Here is a 14554-nt window from a genome sequence, read left to right as displayed (position 1 = left end):
GTGAGCCCTTGAGAGAAGGAACAGATTAGGCCAGACATTCTATGGGTTAGGTACGAGAAACGTCCCGGGAGATTGCTGAAGGGGAGTTGCGTCCGAGGAGAGTCAGGGGGAGGTTTCTTGCTTCCACGTCATATCTTGGCACTTCAGGCCACATTCCTTTGAGGCCTGTGAAGGAGGGGCTGCTTTCCTCTTTTAGACACAGACAGACAGAGAGTGCAGTGGATCAGGATAGAATTAGATGCTAAACTTTAAGTTTATGCTTTGACTAATTAATTAGGTCTAAAAAGATTTATTTGACTTATGCATTTATTTCTCTTTATGGGAGGTTTTTTGCCAACTATTTAATTATTGATTAGCTTTGCAAGACTATTTTTCTTAGAAACTCTTTAAGACTTTTGCGCCACATTTTCATAACCACATGTAATGCTTATATGCAGACTGTAATGTGTTCTGTATTATTGATATTTTTCCTGTTTTCCAAATTCTGTAACCTGATTGATATTTTACTAATGAATAAAGGGTCAGAGAAAAACTTAACTTTTGACTAGAAAATAAAACCCTTTAAAATACTCAACAACTCTCTTTATTGGCTTGAATAATAATTGCAGTTTTTACTGTTCATGATTATTTAAAGTCTCCTGAAGGTAATACATGGTGTGAAGGGCCCAACACCTTTTGAGCGGTAAATTAGAGGTAGCATGAGGGTTTTGCATTGAGAAACTACCAGAAAAAATTACCGTCTCCATCAGTTTTTGGTAAGCAGAGGATGGTCATTATTGATTAGTTTGGTGATTAGTGATTATTGATTTCACCATCAACTACTCAACTAATGGATCATTGACCTTAAGAGGGAAGTAAAATAATTGCCCAAGTTAGATAAAATGTCCCAGTCCTGATTCCTGACTCCAATGCTCAGAACCTGAAGACTGGCAAAGCAGTACTGGCAGGTGATGCAAGAAGTGGTGTGAGTATCAATAGGGTTGTGAAATGTTGTTAATATGCTTGCATGTATTTTTGAAGTGTTGAAAATAGTAAGGATTTTTTTACTGTTGGTGACATTTTGCTCATTTTGAATTGATGGTGTTATTGATTATATTGGTAATTTCATAGGACATACTTTTTTGGTAATTGATTACATGTTTTAACTCTTCATGTTAAGTTAGTGTCTTGTTCTATGTTGTCTGGAACACGCAGGTATGCACACCTGTGGAATCCCGGGAAGGAATAGCGGGTGGTAAATGGAAGCCACACTGCACTGAGGTTACTCGTCTGTTGGAATAACACTGAGAAGCTAGGTAGGGCTGGCAGTGTTCAATTAGGGACTATTTTCTGTGTGAATGATTGATAGCAAAGAGTTCGCTGGTGAAACTTTGGTCTGATATCACCTAGAAAGGGTCACACCAAAGGAGTAGCAGGTTCTTCTGAGCTTGATTGACAGCAAAAGGGTTCGCTGGTGAAACTTTGGACTAAGATATATCCTGAAGGATAAGTCCAAAGGAGTAGCAGGTTCTTCTGAGCTTGTGTGAAAGGTAAGCGGAAGGGATTTACCTGTAGTGTTTGAAGAGTAAACGGAAAGTCTTACTTTGTGAAGGGTAAGCGGAATGTGTTACTCGCAGTGAATATAAATCTATCCTTTATTTAGCACAACAGACAGAGTAGCGAATGTATTTATGTTGTTACTAACAGAGTTATTGATTAAGAGAAATATTGCAGTAAGATTTTGTGGCGGGTCAGTGGTAGGAGTAAAACTGACTAAAATTGAGACTGACAGCTTTGGAGAAAAGAAATTGCATTGAACTATTGCAAAAATGAAAATGTTTGAAGGTTTAAAGAAGCTGTTAGGAGGTAAAGTGAAAAATTCGTTTTTTATTGGTGATGCTCCTGAAGGAACATCTGTGCATTTTATGTCTACCAATTTGGGACAAAATACATGTATGTGGGTTCACCAATGGTGCAAGATTACTGAAAAAGAAGGTGCTTTGAGGTTTCCAAAAGATGGTACTTTTGAATTGCAAATTATTGACAAATTAAGGGAAGTGTTATGTGAAAAAAAGACACCATCTAAAGCTGCACAATTTGAGGCCTTAAGCCTGTGGGAGAAGACAGCAAGAGAGAAAGCAAGTGAGGATAAAAAGTTAAAGCACCAGATACAGGAGAAGGGAATTAATGCTGACAAAGAGCTTCAAATAAATAATGATTCAGGGAATGAAATAATGGATGCATTGATAACTGAGTGTCCACCACTTTATGTGGTTCCCATGAAAAATACTGAAAATAACGAACCAGTAAATACTACAGGGGCTACTGCTTCTGTTGAACAGAGAGAAATACAGACTGAGAGAACTGTGCAGACATTTTATATTGACCCATTACCTGTTGATTCAGCACTGACAGTGATACCTCCAGGTGTTACTGCTTCAAATGTGCCTGATTTAGTTCAAGAATTGCAAACTGCAGATGCACAGATAATGCCTAGAAAAATTATGACTGTCCCAATTAATATGGTCCCTACTGAAAAAGTTCAAAGAGCTGCAGAATCAGTGATTTTGCCAGAGTTTATTTCAGAAACTCAGAATACACAGATTATTGAACAGAAATTACCCCAAGCACTGAAAGGTGAGGGAAAAATGGTATTTACAACATCTGCAGCCCAGGATAAAATGAATGTAATTGAAAATGGGATTTTTCAAACCTGCTTTGAGGAAGCAGCAGTGATTAAAAAGATAGAAAACATGGGAGAACATATTAACACAGGCCCTGGAAAAGAGAGACAGCCTAGTGTTTTAAATGGAACATGTGAACATGAAGAAATTAACAGTCCTTGCTGTTTAAATAATGAAAATGTGAACCAGTGTCAGGAAAAAGAATTAATTTCCCCGAGTAAGGAAACAGCTGCATGTGCATTAACTACACATAATGGACTGACAGATTTGGCTCAAAAATATGAAACTGATGTTTCAGGAAGTTTTCCATTTCAGAAAGGTTTCAGGGTACACATGGATGATGAAGCAAATGAGAAAATGTATTCTTCAGAAATGCATTTGCACATTGCAGAAATAAAATATGGTTTTAAATGCAATGAGTTTGAGAAATTAGGAGACAATTGGGCAAGAAAACATGAGAAGAAAAAGAAACCACCAGACCTAGCAAGGAAACTGGCTAGGGAAAGGAAGCCACCAGATATAATTGAGAAAAATAATAAAAGCAGAATGAGGGAGAAGCTTTTGCTTACTCATTGAGAGAAATGGTGGGAGAAGTGCATGTTCATATGCCACAGAATAAAAGTGAACTTGCAGCATTTCTGAACACAATCCCACAATTGAGAGACAAGAATGTGCTCTGGTACCAACAAGTTGATGGATTTGATGAAATATTGAAAGAGTTGTGCATTAATTTGGAAATGTTCTTTTATATTGCCATGCTGACTAAATTGTGGTTAGAATCTAAAGTTGTTGTTCAAGGGCCAGGTGAAGAGACAGTGTAAAGGGTTTGCATGAATGCATCATCATTTTTTGTTATGGAGGAAAATATAGCAGTGATTTATTTCCTGAAAGGCAGAGTGCCAGCAGAGGATGTTGATTGGGTACAGATTAAAAGAGCACAGGATGGAAGTAAAGGTGTTTTGGTTAGTGCAAATTCAGGTATGGATGTTGTACTGCTGGAAAATGTGTCCTTTTGCCATCTTTATAACAGATGTGAGCATTGGATGAAGGAAAATAAATTTAAACATGATGCACAAAAACATGGAGAATTGCAGATGCAAAATATGCCAGTTAAGCAAATGCAAATGTCAGTTCAGAAACAGGTACCTATGGCAGGAATTTTTCAAGCACAGATGGTCCCACAAAATATGGAAAATGCTAACATTAATTTAAATAATGTGTCCAGAGCAAATGTGAATTATTTCCAGAGACAAAAACAGAACCCAGTCCAACAGGTTACTATGTTTGAAAATGAGAGTTTTAACACTCACAATTCTGAATCTACCAAGTCCATTGTGAAGGCAGTGGAAAGTCCAGATTTAGTTGCAGGAGTTTTAAACAGAGAAATTACAAACACAGTGTTAGAAGAATTTGCACCAAAAATAGGCCCATTTGAGGAAAATTGCAAAACTGTTGTCTGTGACTCAGGCCTAGCAGGAAAACAATTATTTTGCAAATTAAGCAGCACAGATTACTGTACACCAGATAATGTTCATTTTCAGGTTCCTGATGAGGATGTACATTTTAAAATGGCCCAAAAAGAGACAGCTGTAGCATTATTTTCAGAAAAGACAGTTGAAAAATTACCTTCTGCTTTGGAAAAAATAATAAACACAGAAATAAGAGAGTTCACAGAGAAGGATGCCAGGTTAATAAAATGTGCAGAAAATGTCTTATTAAAATTTGAACCAGATGACATGTATTCAGGAACACAATCAGTTGCAGGAATTTTACCAATAAAAGGATTTTTGATGGAATTGATTAGAAGTTTATGTAACTTTCTGATCATAGGTTCACAGAAAATAAATGAAAAGAACAGAATAGTGCAGGAGATTAAAAGAATATTTTTTCCATGTTGTCCTGTGGTACCGAATCCAGCCAATATATTTTTTCACATTCCATGTGGTGAAGAATGACTTATTTTTATTGATTTTTGCCAAGCTCATGTCACAGTGCCATTGCATGAGAATAGTCAGGAGTACTGTCAAAAAGAAGATGAATGTCTGGGACACAAAATTGGAAAGGAAGGTAGAAAGGTGTCACCAGAGAAGGTGGAAATAAGTTCCAAGATGAATCCATCTCAAATTCAGAAAGAAGTCAGGACATTTTTGGGAATGGTTAGCTACTGTAGAGAGTGGTTACTAAACATTTCCCTAGTGGCTAAGCCTTTACTGAGGCTGACACACTCAGGTGTGTCTGATCCGCTTCCATTGGACAACAACTGCACAAAAGCATTCCTAGAGTTGAAAGAGAAAAAATGTCGCGCCCCAGCACTAGGAATGAAAGTTTATTTGAAAGAAAATACACTAATTTGCAGTGAGAGGGAGGGCTGCGCTCTCTCATTGCCTATTGAAAAAGATGACTGTGTTCAAAGGTTTGTGATGTATTGCCCAATGACCTTTGACCCTAGCTTCACAGAAATGTCAGCAAATGAATTGGATTATGATGAAAATGAATATGAGTGTCTAAATATCATGAAAATAAGCATAAAGCCAAATTCAGACTTTAAAGATGAACGTCTGAGTCAGCCCAACAATGTCCATTTTGTAGATGGCCCATGTTTGAAAGGTGACACATTAAAAGCAGCACATGCTGTGCTCCTTATACATGATGTTGTCAAAGCTTTATGGCTTTCAGTAGTTACCTCAGCCCAAAATTCGAAATTGATTGCCCTTACCATCACATGCAGTTTATCTGCTCAAATGAGAGTCACTGTTGTCATGGAAGAGAGAAATGCTAATTCAGTTGCACAAAATTGTGTTCTGTTAGCATATACATTCTATGGAATCTTCACAGTTAAATTTAAAGAGGCTCAAGAAAATGTTTTTGAAGCAGCACAACAGGGTTGTATCAGAACTGTTTTTGAGAGAAATGACAACTGCATAGTGGCAAATGTGTTATTGCAAAGACTGATGCCCAGGTATAGATTGCCAGTTACTCTGAAATCAGATCATAATGTGGGCTTAAAGATAATAAGTGCAGAACAACAGATTGGACAAGGAATGGATTGTAGCTATCTGCCTGAAGTGTCAAGCATAATAAAGCAACACAATGGCAGCACAGAGTTACCTTTTGCAAAAGACTGTGTTTCAGCAACACTAAAGTGGCTTGAAAATGCATATGCAAATGCACTTGTGGAAAACACTGATGAGAACACTAGCCATTGCTGTGTAGGTCTGGTTGATGTACAGTGTGCAGTTTCTCACCAGATTGCAGCTGCTACACAAGATCTGCATAATGGATGGTGCAACAGCTTTGATCTGAGAGATGCTGTGGTGAAACATCTGAATCTGATCAAAGTGAAAATAAGAGTGAAAGGCCTTGGTTGAAAAAGTGCAAAGGATTGATGGTGCTCTGTCAGAGTTTCACAGCACCTAAGTAGTCCAATTTGCATGGAAAGTATGAGCCATACTGATGCCAAGCTGATGACAATGAGCAAAGAAATGCTGAAACTGTCCTGTTGAATTCTTTTTTTATTATTTTAGTTACTTATTTTAAAGAAGACTGTTCCAAGAAGCTACTTACAGAACTCTGCACTAAAACAATTGAGCGTGGCTATATATGATCTGATTACAGACCAGACTTGTGTTTGCCTTAGAAATAGAAGTAACATTCTTATATGCTCAGCTTTTGCAATTTAAAAAAATAAAATAAATACTGTCACTAGTGAAATTAAATATGTGTGATGAATTATAAATCATTTTATTATGATTTGAATTATCAGAAGGGTGGATTGATGGAGCAGATTTCATCTGCAGTCAGGCATTGTTTTATTTTTGTGCTACAGACAGGCTGCATCATTTAAATTGCCACGCACATTTTGGTGCAGGTTAAAAACATGGCACATGAAAAACATGAAAGTGAGGCCTGAAAATGCTTTTGCTGAATTAACATGTTTTTTTTGCAATGTAGAGAAAAAGTGGCCTTTTTACCTTTGAAGATTCATTGAATGTGTTTCTCTCTTCCCAGCTCATCCATGTAATCTAGATTTATTATTCCTGTCTTAATAGACTTTGACTTGTTGCATATTTTGATAAACATTTTCAGTTAATAACACCTCTTTTTATAATGTGTGTGAATTAATAATGCACTTGGGAAACATAATGGACTGATTTACATGAAATTAATATTATCTTTGTGTTTGTTTTATTTTTGGGGCCTACACAAAACATGGCTGCCTGTGAATCCATCAAGGCTATGGCTTGCAATTTAATGAGAAGGGAGCATGCGCAGACTGTGGCAGCTTTCCTCATGACAAAAAGTCAAGGACAACCTGAACTCTACATTTTTGTAACTGTGCCAATGTACCAGTTAGTTAAAAGTATCCGTTCTGACTACGCTGTGGAAGGAAGGATGAATTAGAATGAAACATTTTTCCTAGTAAATGTTGCAAATGTTTATAAATGTAGTTATGCATGTATGCTTCTTTTGTTAACACCGGTGAAGTCAGGATTTTAGAATGAGTCAGGGTATTGTGAACTCATGCCATCATGACTGACCAATCACGTAAAAGGTTTCCTGAAAGATGCTACATCTTTGTGTAATCTGCCAATAATTAGGGTATAAATACTGTCCTCTCTGGATGGGGGCTGGCTATCTCAGCTCAGCTGGCTTCTAGGCTCATTAGGGGTGTGTGAGCCCTTGAGAGAAGGAACAGATTAGGCCAGACATTCTATGGGTTAGGTACGAGAAACGTCCCGGGAGATTGCTGAAGGGGAGTTGCGTCCGAGGAGAGTCAGGGGGAGGTTTCTTGCTTCCACGTCATATCTTGGCACTTCAGGCCACATTCCTTTGAGGCCTGTGAAGGAGGGGCTGCTTTCCTCTTTTAGACACAGACAGACAGAGAGTGCAGTGGATCAGGATAGAATTAGATGCTAAACTTTAAGTTTATGCTTTGACTAATTAATTAGGTCTAAAAAGATTTATTTGACTTATGCATTTATTTCTCTTTATGGGAGGTTTTTTGCCAACTATTTAATTATTGATTAGCTTTGCAAGACTATTTTTCTTAGAAACTCTTTAAGAATTGTGACTGAAATTTTGCGCCACATTTTCATAACCACATGTAATGCTTATATGCAGACTGTAATGTGTTCTGTATTATTGATATTTTTCCTGTTTTCCAAATTCTGTAACCTGATTGATATTTTACTAATGAATAAAGGGTCAGAGAAAAACTTAACTTTTGACTAGAAAATAAAACCCTTTAAAATACTCAACAACTCTCTTTATTGGCTTGAATAATAATTGCAGTTTTTACTGTTCATGATTATTTAAAGTCTCCTGAAGGTAATACATGGTGTGAAGGGCCCAACACCTTTTGAGCGGTAAATTAGAGGTAGCATGAGGGTTTTGCATTGAGAAACTACTAGAAAAAATTACCGTCTCCATCACTCACACTCTAATCTAACCCATGATACACCTAGTGTTCAATATAAACTACCATTCCTGAAACCATTGACACAGTAAAACCACTTACCACATACACACTCACTGATTTCTAGGTCTACACACACATCCACTCATTCACCCATACAATCTTTCATACATACAGTCACTCACAAGACCAACATATGCACTCATACACCTATACAGAGAAGCGTGGCTCAGTGGTTAGAGGCGGCAGACCCGGAAGCTGAGATCGACCGTGGACCAGGGTTCGATTCCCCGCCTCGGCGGGTCTCGGGCTAAAAAATTCCATGGACTCGACAATTCTCGCTCCGGTGCCTACTCGAATCACGGGGTCACACTCTGCAACTCTGGGCAATAGCTTGCTTAATCTCCACTACGGCCCCTCGCGGCGGGATGCCTGGCTTTCACCTTGTGAACACCCTGCCGGGGTTTCTCACAGGGGAATACCAGGACGGGTTCCCTAAGCAAGCGCCAGGATGCCCTTTGGGTGACAGGTTTGCGCTATATAAGTACACCTACATTTACATTTACATTTACAGAGACTCACACACTGCCACTCATCCATGGAGTTACTCATACACCTAGTCAGTCATGTAAAGAATCAATCACACTCCCATTTCCACAACTATACAGTTATACAGACAACACCTTACTTATTCAAACATAGACTAACACATACTTACTCTCTTTTACAATCACTGATACAAGTACATATTGATAGATACAGTCACTTATGCAATCACAGGCTGTTATATATAGTCATTTATATATGACAACTCTCACATGCAGCAGCTTACAGAACAACAAACATAATGATGTACACATTCAGACAGTTTAGTCAAGTCAAGTCAGAGAATTTATATAGCGCACTACATACCCAGAGGGTCTCAAGGCGCTTAGGGAGGGGAGGACGCTTACTTGTCAAATATCCACGTTTTAAGTTGTTTTCTAAAAGCTAGGTGGTTCTGGGTAAGGCGAAGGTAGGTGGGGAGTGAGTTCCATGTTTTAGCTGCCAGGTATGAGAAGGATCTGCCTCCCATGGTGGTCTTGTTGATGCGGGGAACAGTGGCGAGGGCTTGGCTGGAAGAACGTAGTTGGCGAGAGGGGGTGTAGAAGGACAGTCGTGAGTTGAGGCATTCTGGTCCGATGTCGTAGAGTGATTTGTGTGCGTGGGTTAGCAGTCGGAAAGTGATCCTCTTATTGACGGGTAGCCAGTGGAGGTCTTTCAGGTGTCCAGCGATGTGTTCGTTACGTGGGATGTCTAATATGATCCTGGCTGAGGCGTTTTGGATTCGTTGGAGTTTCTTCTGGAGTTTAGCGGTAGTACCTGCGTAGAGGGTGTTTCCGTAGTCCAGTCGGCTCGTGACCAGAGCATGGGTGACTGTTTTTCTGGTTTCGGTGGGGATCCAGCGAAATGTTTTTTTGAGCATGCGAAGAATGTTGAAGCAGGATGAGGATACGGCGTTGACTTGTCTGTTCATTGAGAGTGAAGAGTCCAGGATAACGCCTAGGTTCCGTGCGTGGTCTGTCGGGATGGGTGCTTTTCCAAGGGCTTCCGGCCACCAAGAGTCGTCCCATGCAGAGGGGGATGTACCTAAGATGAGGACTTCTGTTTTATCTGAGTTCAGTTTCAGACGGCTTTGTTTCATCCATTCGGCAACTTCTTTCATTCCTTCGTGTAAGTTTGTTTTGGCGGTGCTGGGGTCATTGGTGAGAGAAAGGATCAGTTGAGTGTCATCTGCGTAGGAGATGATGTTGAGGTTGTGTTGGCGAGCGATGGCCGCAAGGGGGCTCATGTATACGTTGAAGAGAGTGGGACTGAGTGAGGATCCTTGTGGTACGCCACAGATGACTTCAGTGGCTTCGGATTTGAATGGTGGAAGGCGGACTCAACCCATGCATTCACTAAGACACATTTAATCACTCACTCATACAGTCAGTCGCGCACCTACTAAATCCTTCATCCAGACACTCATAAATACACTCACTCTTCAATATGTAAAACATATTTTAACTTTACAGAAACACACAGACACTAGATGTCATCAGTGATGTCATCAGTGATGTCAATTGAGATGTCATCAGTGATGTCATCAGTGATGTCATTTGAGATGTCATCAGTGATGTCATCAGTGATGTCATTTGAGATGTCATCAGTGATGTCATCAGTGATGTCACTAACTATGTCATGAATTATGTAATATGTGACATCATCAGCAGTGGATTGCGGGTGCGCGAGTTATAGTGAGTCCAACTAACTATAACGTGGGAATTTCAATGGTTTTATGTCAGTAAAATTTCCAGCTAACTATAACTGGTGTCAAACCTATGGTTTTTTCAGTGAATATGTATATAGATACACACACTGACCTAGAAAGAGACACATATCAACCTCCAAAAAGGAGTCGAGGAAGAAGAGAAGAAAGAATGAAAAAAGGAATAACCTGCACAGCTGCTGTAAAATGCCCCAGATGAGATCTAGGTGCAAACACAGACGTTTGCTTTTCAAAGGAGAACAGCTGACAAATAAGTGAAATAGATACAACACAATGCGTCAGAGATGTATTAAAACACATTGCTATATGTTGCTATCCGCATTACTTGCATGTTTTGTGTAACAGACATGTTCATACTATGGTGCATGTATATATATATAAAAAAGGTTACACAGCATCCAGAAGGAATGGTTCCTTATGACAGTTGCTTCTGCACTCTTGCTCCATTACAAACATAATCAGTGTAATACTTTTCGACTGGTGTTGCATTCTACACACCTCTTGTGTGTAGTAAACAATCCTCTAGCCAATTAGGCGAGACCTTTTGATTTCCTCAGCTCTGCTGGCTTTTGGACTATCTACACAAGCCTGGGGACTGGAGAAGAGCACGCCGAGGGAACAACACATCCGTCAGGGGACATGGCTTTGGCATTTCAGGTAACCTTAATGAAGGTATCACATATACCCACATCATTCCAGCTGTTTATGCAAACATATAGGCATTAGAGGCATCCTGTGCTACAGTGTGGAAAGACTTACCTCTGTGCTCTTGAAGGACTGCAGGGGTACGGCTTCGTCCCCCAGGCGGCGGTAGACGCACTTATCCAAGTCTGCAATCGTTTCTGGTAGGATGGTGTTCAGTGTCTCAGGCAGGAGGAGGCCCAGGAGTCCAGCAGACATCCCGGTGGCACCAAAGATGATGAAAGGCAGTGCCCACTGCACGTACCTCTGTGGGACAACAGGAGAACTGGATGTAAGATATTTGTCAACACTCATAGCAGCTAAGATTGAAGACGGATGGCATGTTAGAGTCAGTGATCATACAGGCAGCACAGAGAAAGGAAGAAACAGCATGCACCTGGAGACACGGTCTCAGGACCATGAGCAGGGTGGAATAAAAGATAACTATGGATTAGAAGGTACCGCCTCACATCGGAAGCAGCTAGACACTTCCCGCAAGCATAGAGTCTCACTCATTTCATAACCTCTGGTCTCAAACACTTTAGCTGAGTCTTCATCATTTTATAAGCCCTGGCCTCCCACAACTCGAGTCTCGTTCATGTTATGATCCATTTCCTCAGAAACTACAATATAATCTCACTCACTTTATTACCCCTGGACTCACACAGCTCGATGGTGTCTCACTCACCTTCTAACTTCTGGCCTCACACAGTTCAATAGAGTCTCACTCATTTTATCATATCTGGCCTCAAACACTTTAGTGGAGTCTTATTCATTTTATAATCCCCGGCCTACAATAGAGTCCCACTCACTTTCTAACTTCTGGCCTCATACACTTCAGAGGAGTTCCACTCATTTTATAATCCCCGGCCTCACACAGCTCAATAGTCTTATTGATGTTATAATCCTTAGCCACACACACTTCAATAGAGTCTCACTCATTTTATAACCCATAGCCTCATACACTAAATTTGAGTCTCATTAATTTTATAATCCTTGGACTCACAAACTGCAACAGAATCTCATTCATATTTACAATTCCTGGCCTCACACACTTCAATAGTTTCACTCATTTTCTAGCCTCCGATCTCACACACGTCAATACAGTCTCACTCATTTTATAATCCTTAGCCTCATGTTATAATCTAAGGCTTCACACAGTTCAAAGGAGTCTCACTCACTCAGTGGAAACATATACTTTAATGAAGTCTCACTATTTCCCTGTCCACTGACTACATATTCTGCACTAAAGTCTCACACTTTCCCTGAACACTGACTACAAAGAAATGCGGGAGATTACATTTCCCAAATATCAACAAATTCTACGACTGCTCCCGCAAGACGCTTCCCAACCCACATTGGGGCCGAAGCTATGAGGATGCATCTAGGTACCCTTTCTGCTATCTAGCTCGGGGGAGGGGGGTTGGCTAGGTTGTACGGGATGAATGATGTGGGTTTTAGGGAGGAGGGTGGGGTTCTTTATTCAAAGTTCTATTTCTCCTATTTTAGTTATGTGAGCCAGTGTTTATAAAATCAAAAAACGATTCTATTGACGCTGCCAGCCTCAGGGTTGTAGGCACACAGCTGTGTAATCACATATGATGTAAGAGCTGCCGGCCAGTGGTTGTAGGCGTGAAGCTGTGTTCTTTTACTCTGAATCTTTTTAATAAAATGATTGGTTCCATAAAATTGGACAACTTTTTTACGAAGTTCACCTTCTCGTTTTAGGTCGTCAGTAGGACCAGGTCCAAAGTTCCAGCAATATATGTTCGGGAGCGTCTCGGATTCGGCCGGGAGCAGGGTGCTGAAGGTGCTGGTAGTTGGTGAGCTATGACAAAGGGGACCACCTGGAAAGGCACTGCACAGGAGGACTTAAAGGTAAGTCCGGTGAGTCCCACTGGAAGAAGTTGCAAGGGTCACAGGACCATGGAAGCATGACTGGTTTATCATAACCGGGCCCGGTGGGGGCGTGTGCAGAGCAGCTAGGTCAGCTGGATGATGTGCGTCAAGAAGTCCTCGTGGTTAGCAGCAGAAATCTACGAGAGGCGATTTTAGGACAGCAGGGCCACTCAGGATGTGGGTCTCGATGTCCCTAGACGGGTGCTTGCTTCTGGAATCGCTGGAATCCGGCACATACTCTTCATCTCACTGTTTGCTTTAGGGGGTTCGGTACACTGGGTATTAGTACGGTGCAGCTCCGGTAGGTCCTTGTGTCTCCAAACTTGTCAAAGAGACAGATATTACTCTCCAGAGCTTATGGTGGGGGTGGTGCGTCATCGTCATCGGGGTGCGAAAACATCGACAACATGGATTCAGCAGGATCGGTGCCTGCGGTGTGCAGAGGCGTAATACCTTCACTCCAAGGGAGGTGCTTGGCGATTTTGCAAAGATATGAGGTGCACCAGGGTTCTTGGAGTCTTCACAGGTTTGTGAACGACCAAGTATGCCATGATATGCCTACTGCTTCACCAAGAGCACACTGAGTAAGCCACAGGTCTCTATCATGGAATCCAGAGACCAAATGGCAATTTTTGTAAAGCAAGTATCGGGCACAGTTGAAGATCTGCCCAGGGCCATCACATCACCTTCCACTTCAGTGGCATCTCACGTCAGGCACCTTCCACTTCAGTGGCATCTCACGCCAGGCACCTTCCACTTTAGTGGCATCTCACATCACATCACCTTCCACTTTAGTGACAACTCATGTCAGGCACCTTCCACTTCAATGACATTTCACTCAGCTCTTCACTTAAAAAGAATATCTGCCTTACTCACTGCCACGTCACTGAACTCAAACTGCAACGGTGTCTCACTCACCACATATCGGTGTCTCACTCACCACATATCAGTGGCTCACCGCCTCTGGATTAACTCTCAGTCACTGCCATGTCACTGACCTCCGGTAGATGAATTCTTGTTCACCCAGCCTATACATGGGGTGGGGAGGGACTCACACACTCACTCATCCACTCCCGGACTCACACACATTGAAAGTCTCATGAAGTCAACTTTTAACTTGGAGAAGGAAAGTCTAAAATAATCCATTTAACAAGTCTGATGAATTAAAGGAAAGATACTCACCAGCGAAGGGATGAATGGGGCAATGATACCCCCAATCCTGGAGAACATTGAGCACAGGCCCATTCCGAGATTCCTAGGAAAGAAAGACAATGACATCATTCAGGTGGTAGCTAAGCCTTGGCACAGGAGGTACCCACAACCCTCAGGCTATTTAGGTTCTGCTGTTAGACTTCTGTCATTCCATCTCTCCTGCCTCAGGACTTTCCCAGTCCAGCCCTGAACACTTCAGATCTAACACCATCAGACTCAATCTACTTCGATCACGTGCTGCTCAGGCCTCGCATGGCCGTCTGCAGACACACACTCTTCTCTCCAACTTGCTCAAACCAGAATCCATGCTCCCCGCTTTTGCCTGCTCCTGAGCTAATCAAACACATCTCATCCTTTCTCTTTACTCCAGAG

The 14554-nt window shown here is 41.2% G+C and overlaps 1 protein-coding gene across 2 annotated transcripts in view; it reads right to left on the bottom strand.

Annotated features, from left to right (window-relative positions):
* Nucleotides 1-14554, bottom strand: part of SLC22A15 (solute carrier family 22 member 15) — a 187217-nt gene that overhangs the window by 15865 nt on the left and 156798 nt on the right. For both annotated transcript variants that reach the window (XM_078656368.1, XM_078656369.1), the window contains 2 exons: nt 14153-14225; nt 11150-11338 (listed from right to left, as the gene is read on the bottom strand). In XM_078656368.1, coding sequence (XP_078512494.1) covers nt 11150-11338; nt 14153-14225 — 262 coding nt within the window. The remainder of the gene's footprint in view (nt 1-11149; nt 11339-14152; nt 14226-14554) is intronic.

The sequence above is a fragment of the Lissotriton helveticus genome, chromosome 8 (genome assembly GCF_964261635.1).
Source record: "Lissotriton helveticus chromosome 8, aLisHel1.1, whole genome shotgun sequence".
NCBI lineage: Eukaryota > Metazoa > Chordata > Amphibia > Caudata > Salamandridae > Lissotriton > Lissotriton helveticus.
This window is presented reverse-complemented; position numbering and strand designations above follow the sequence as displayed.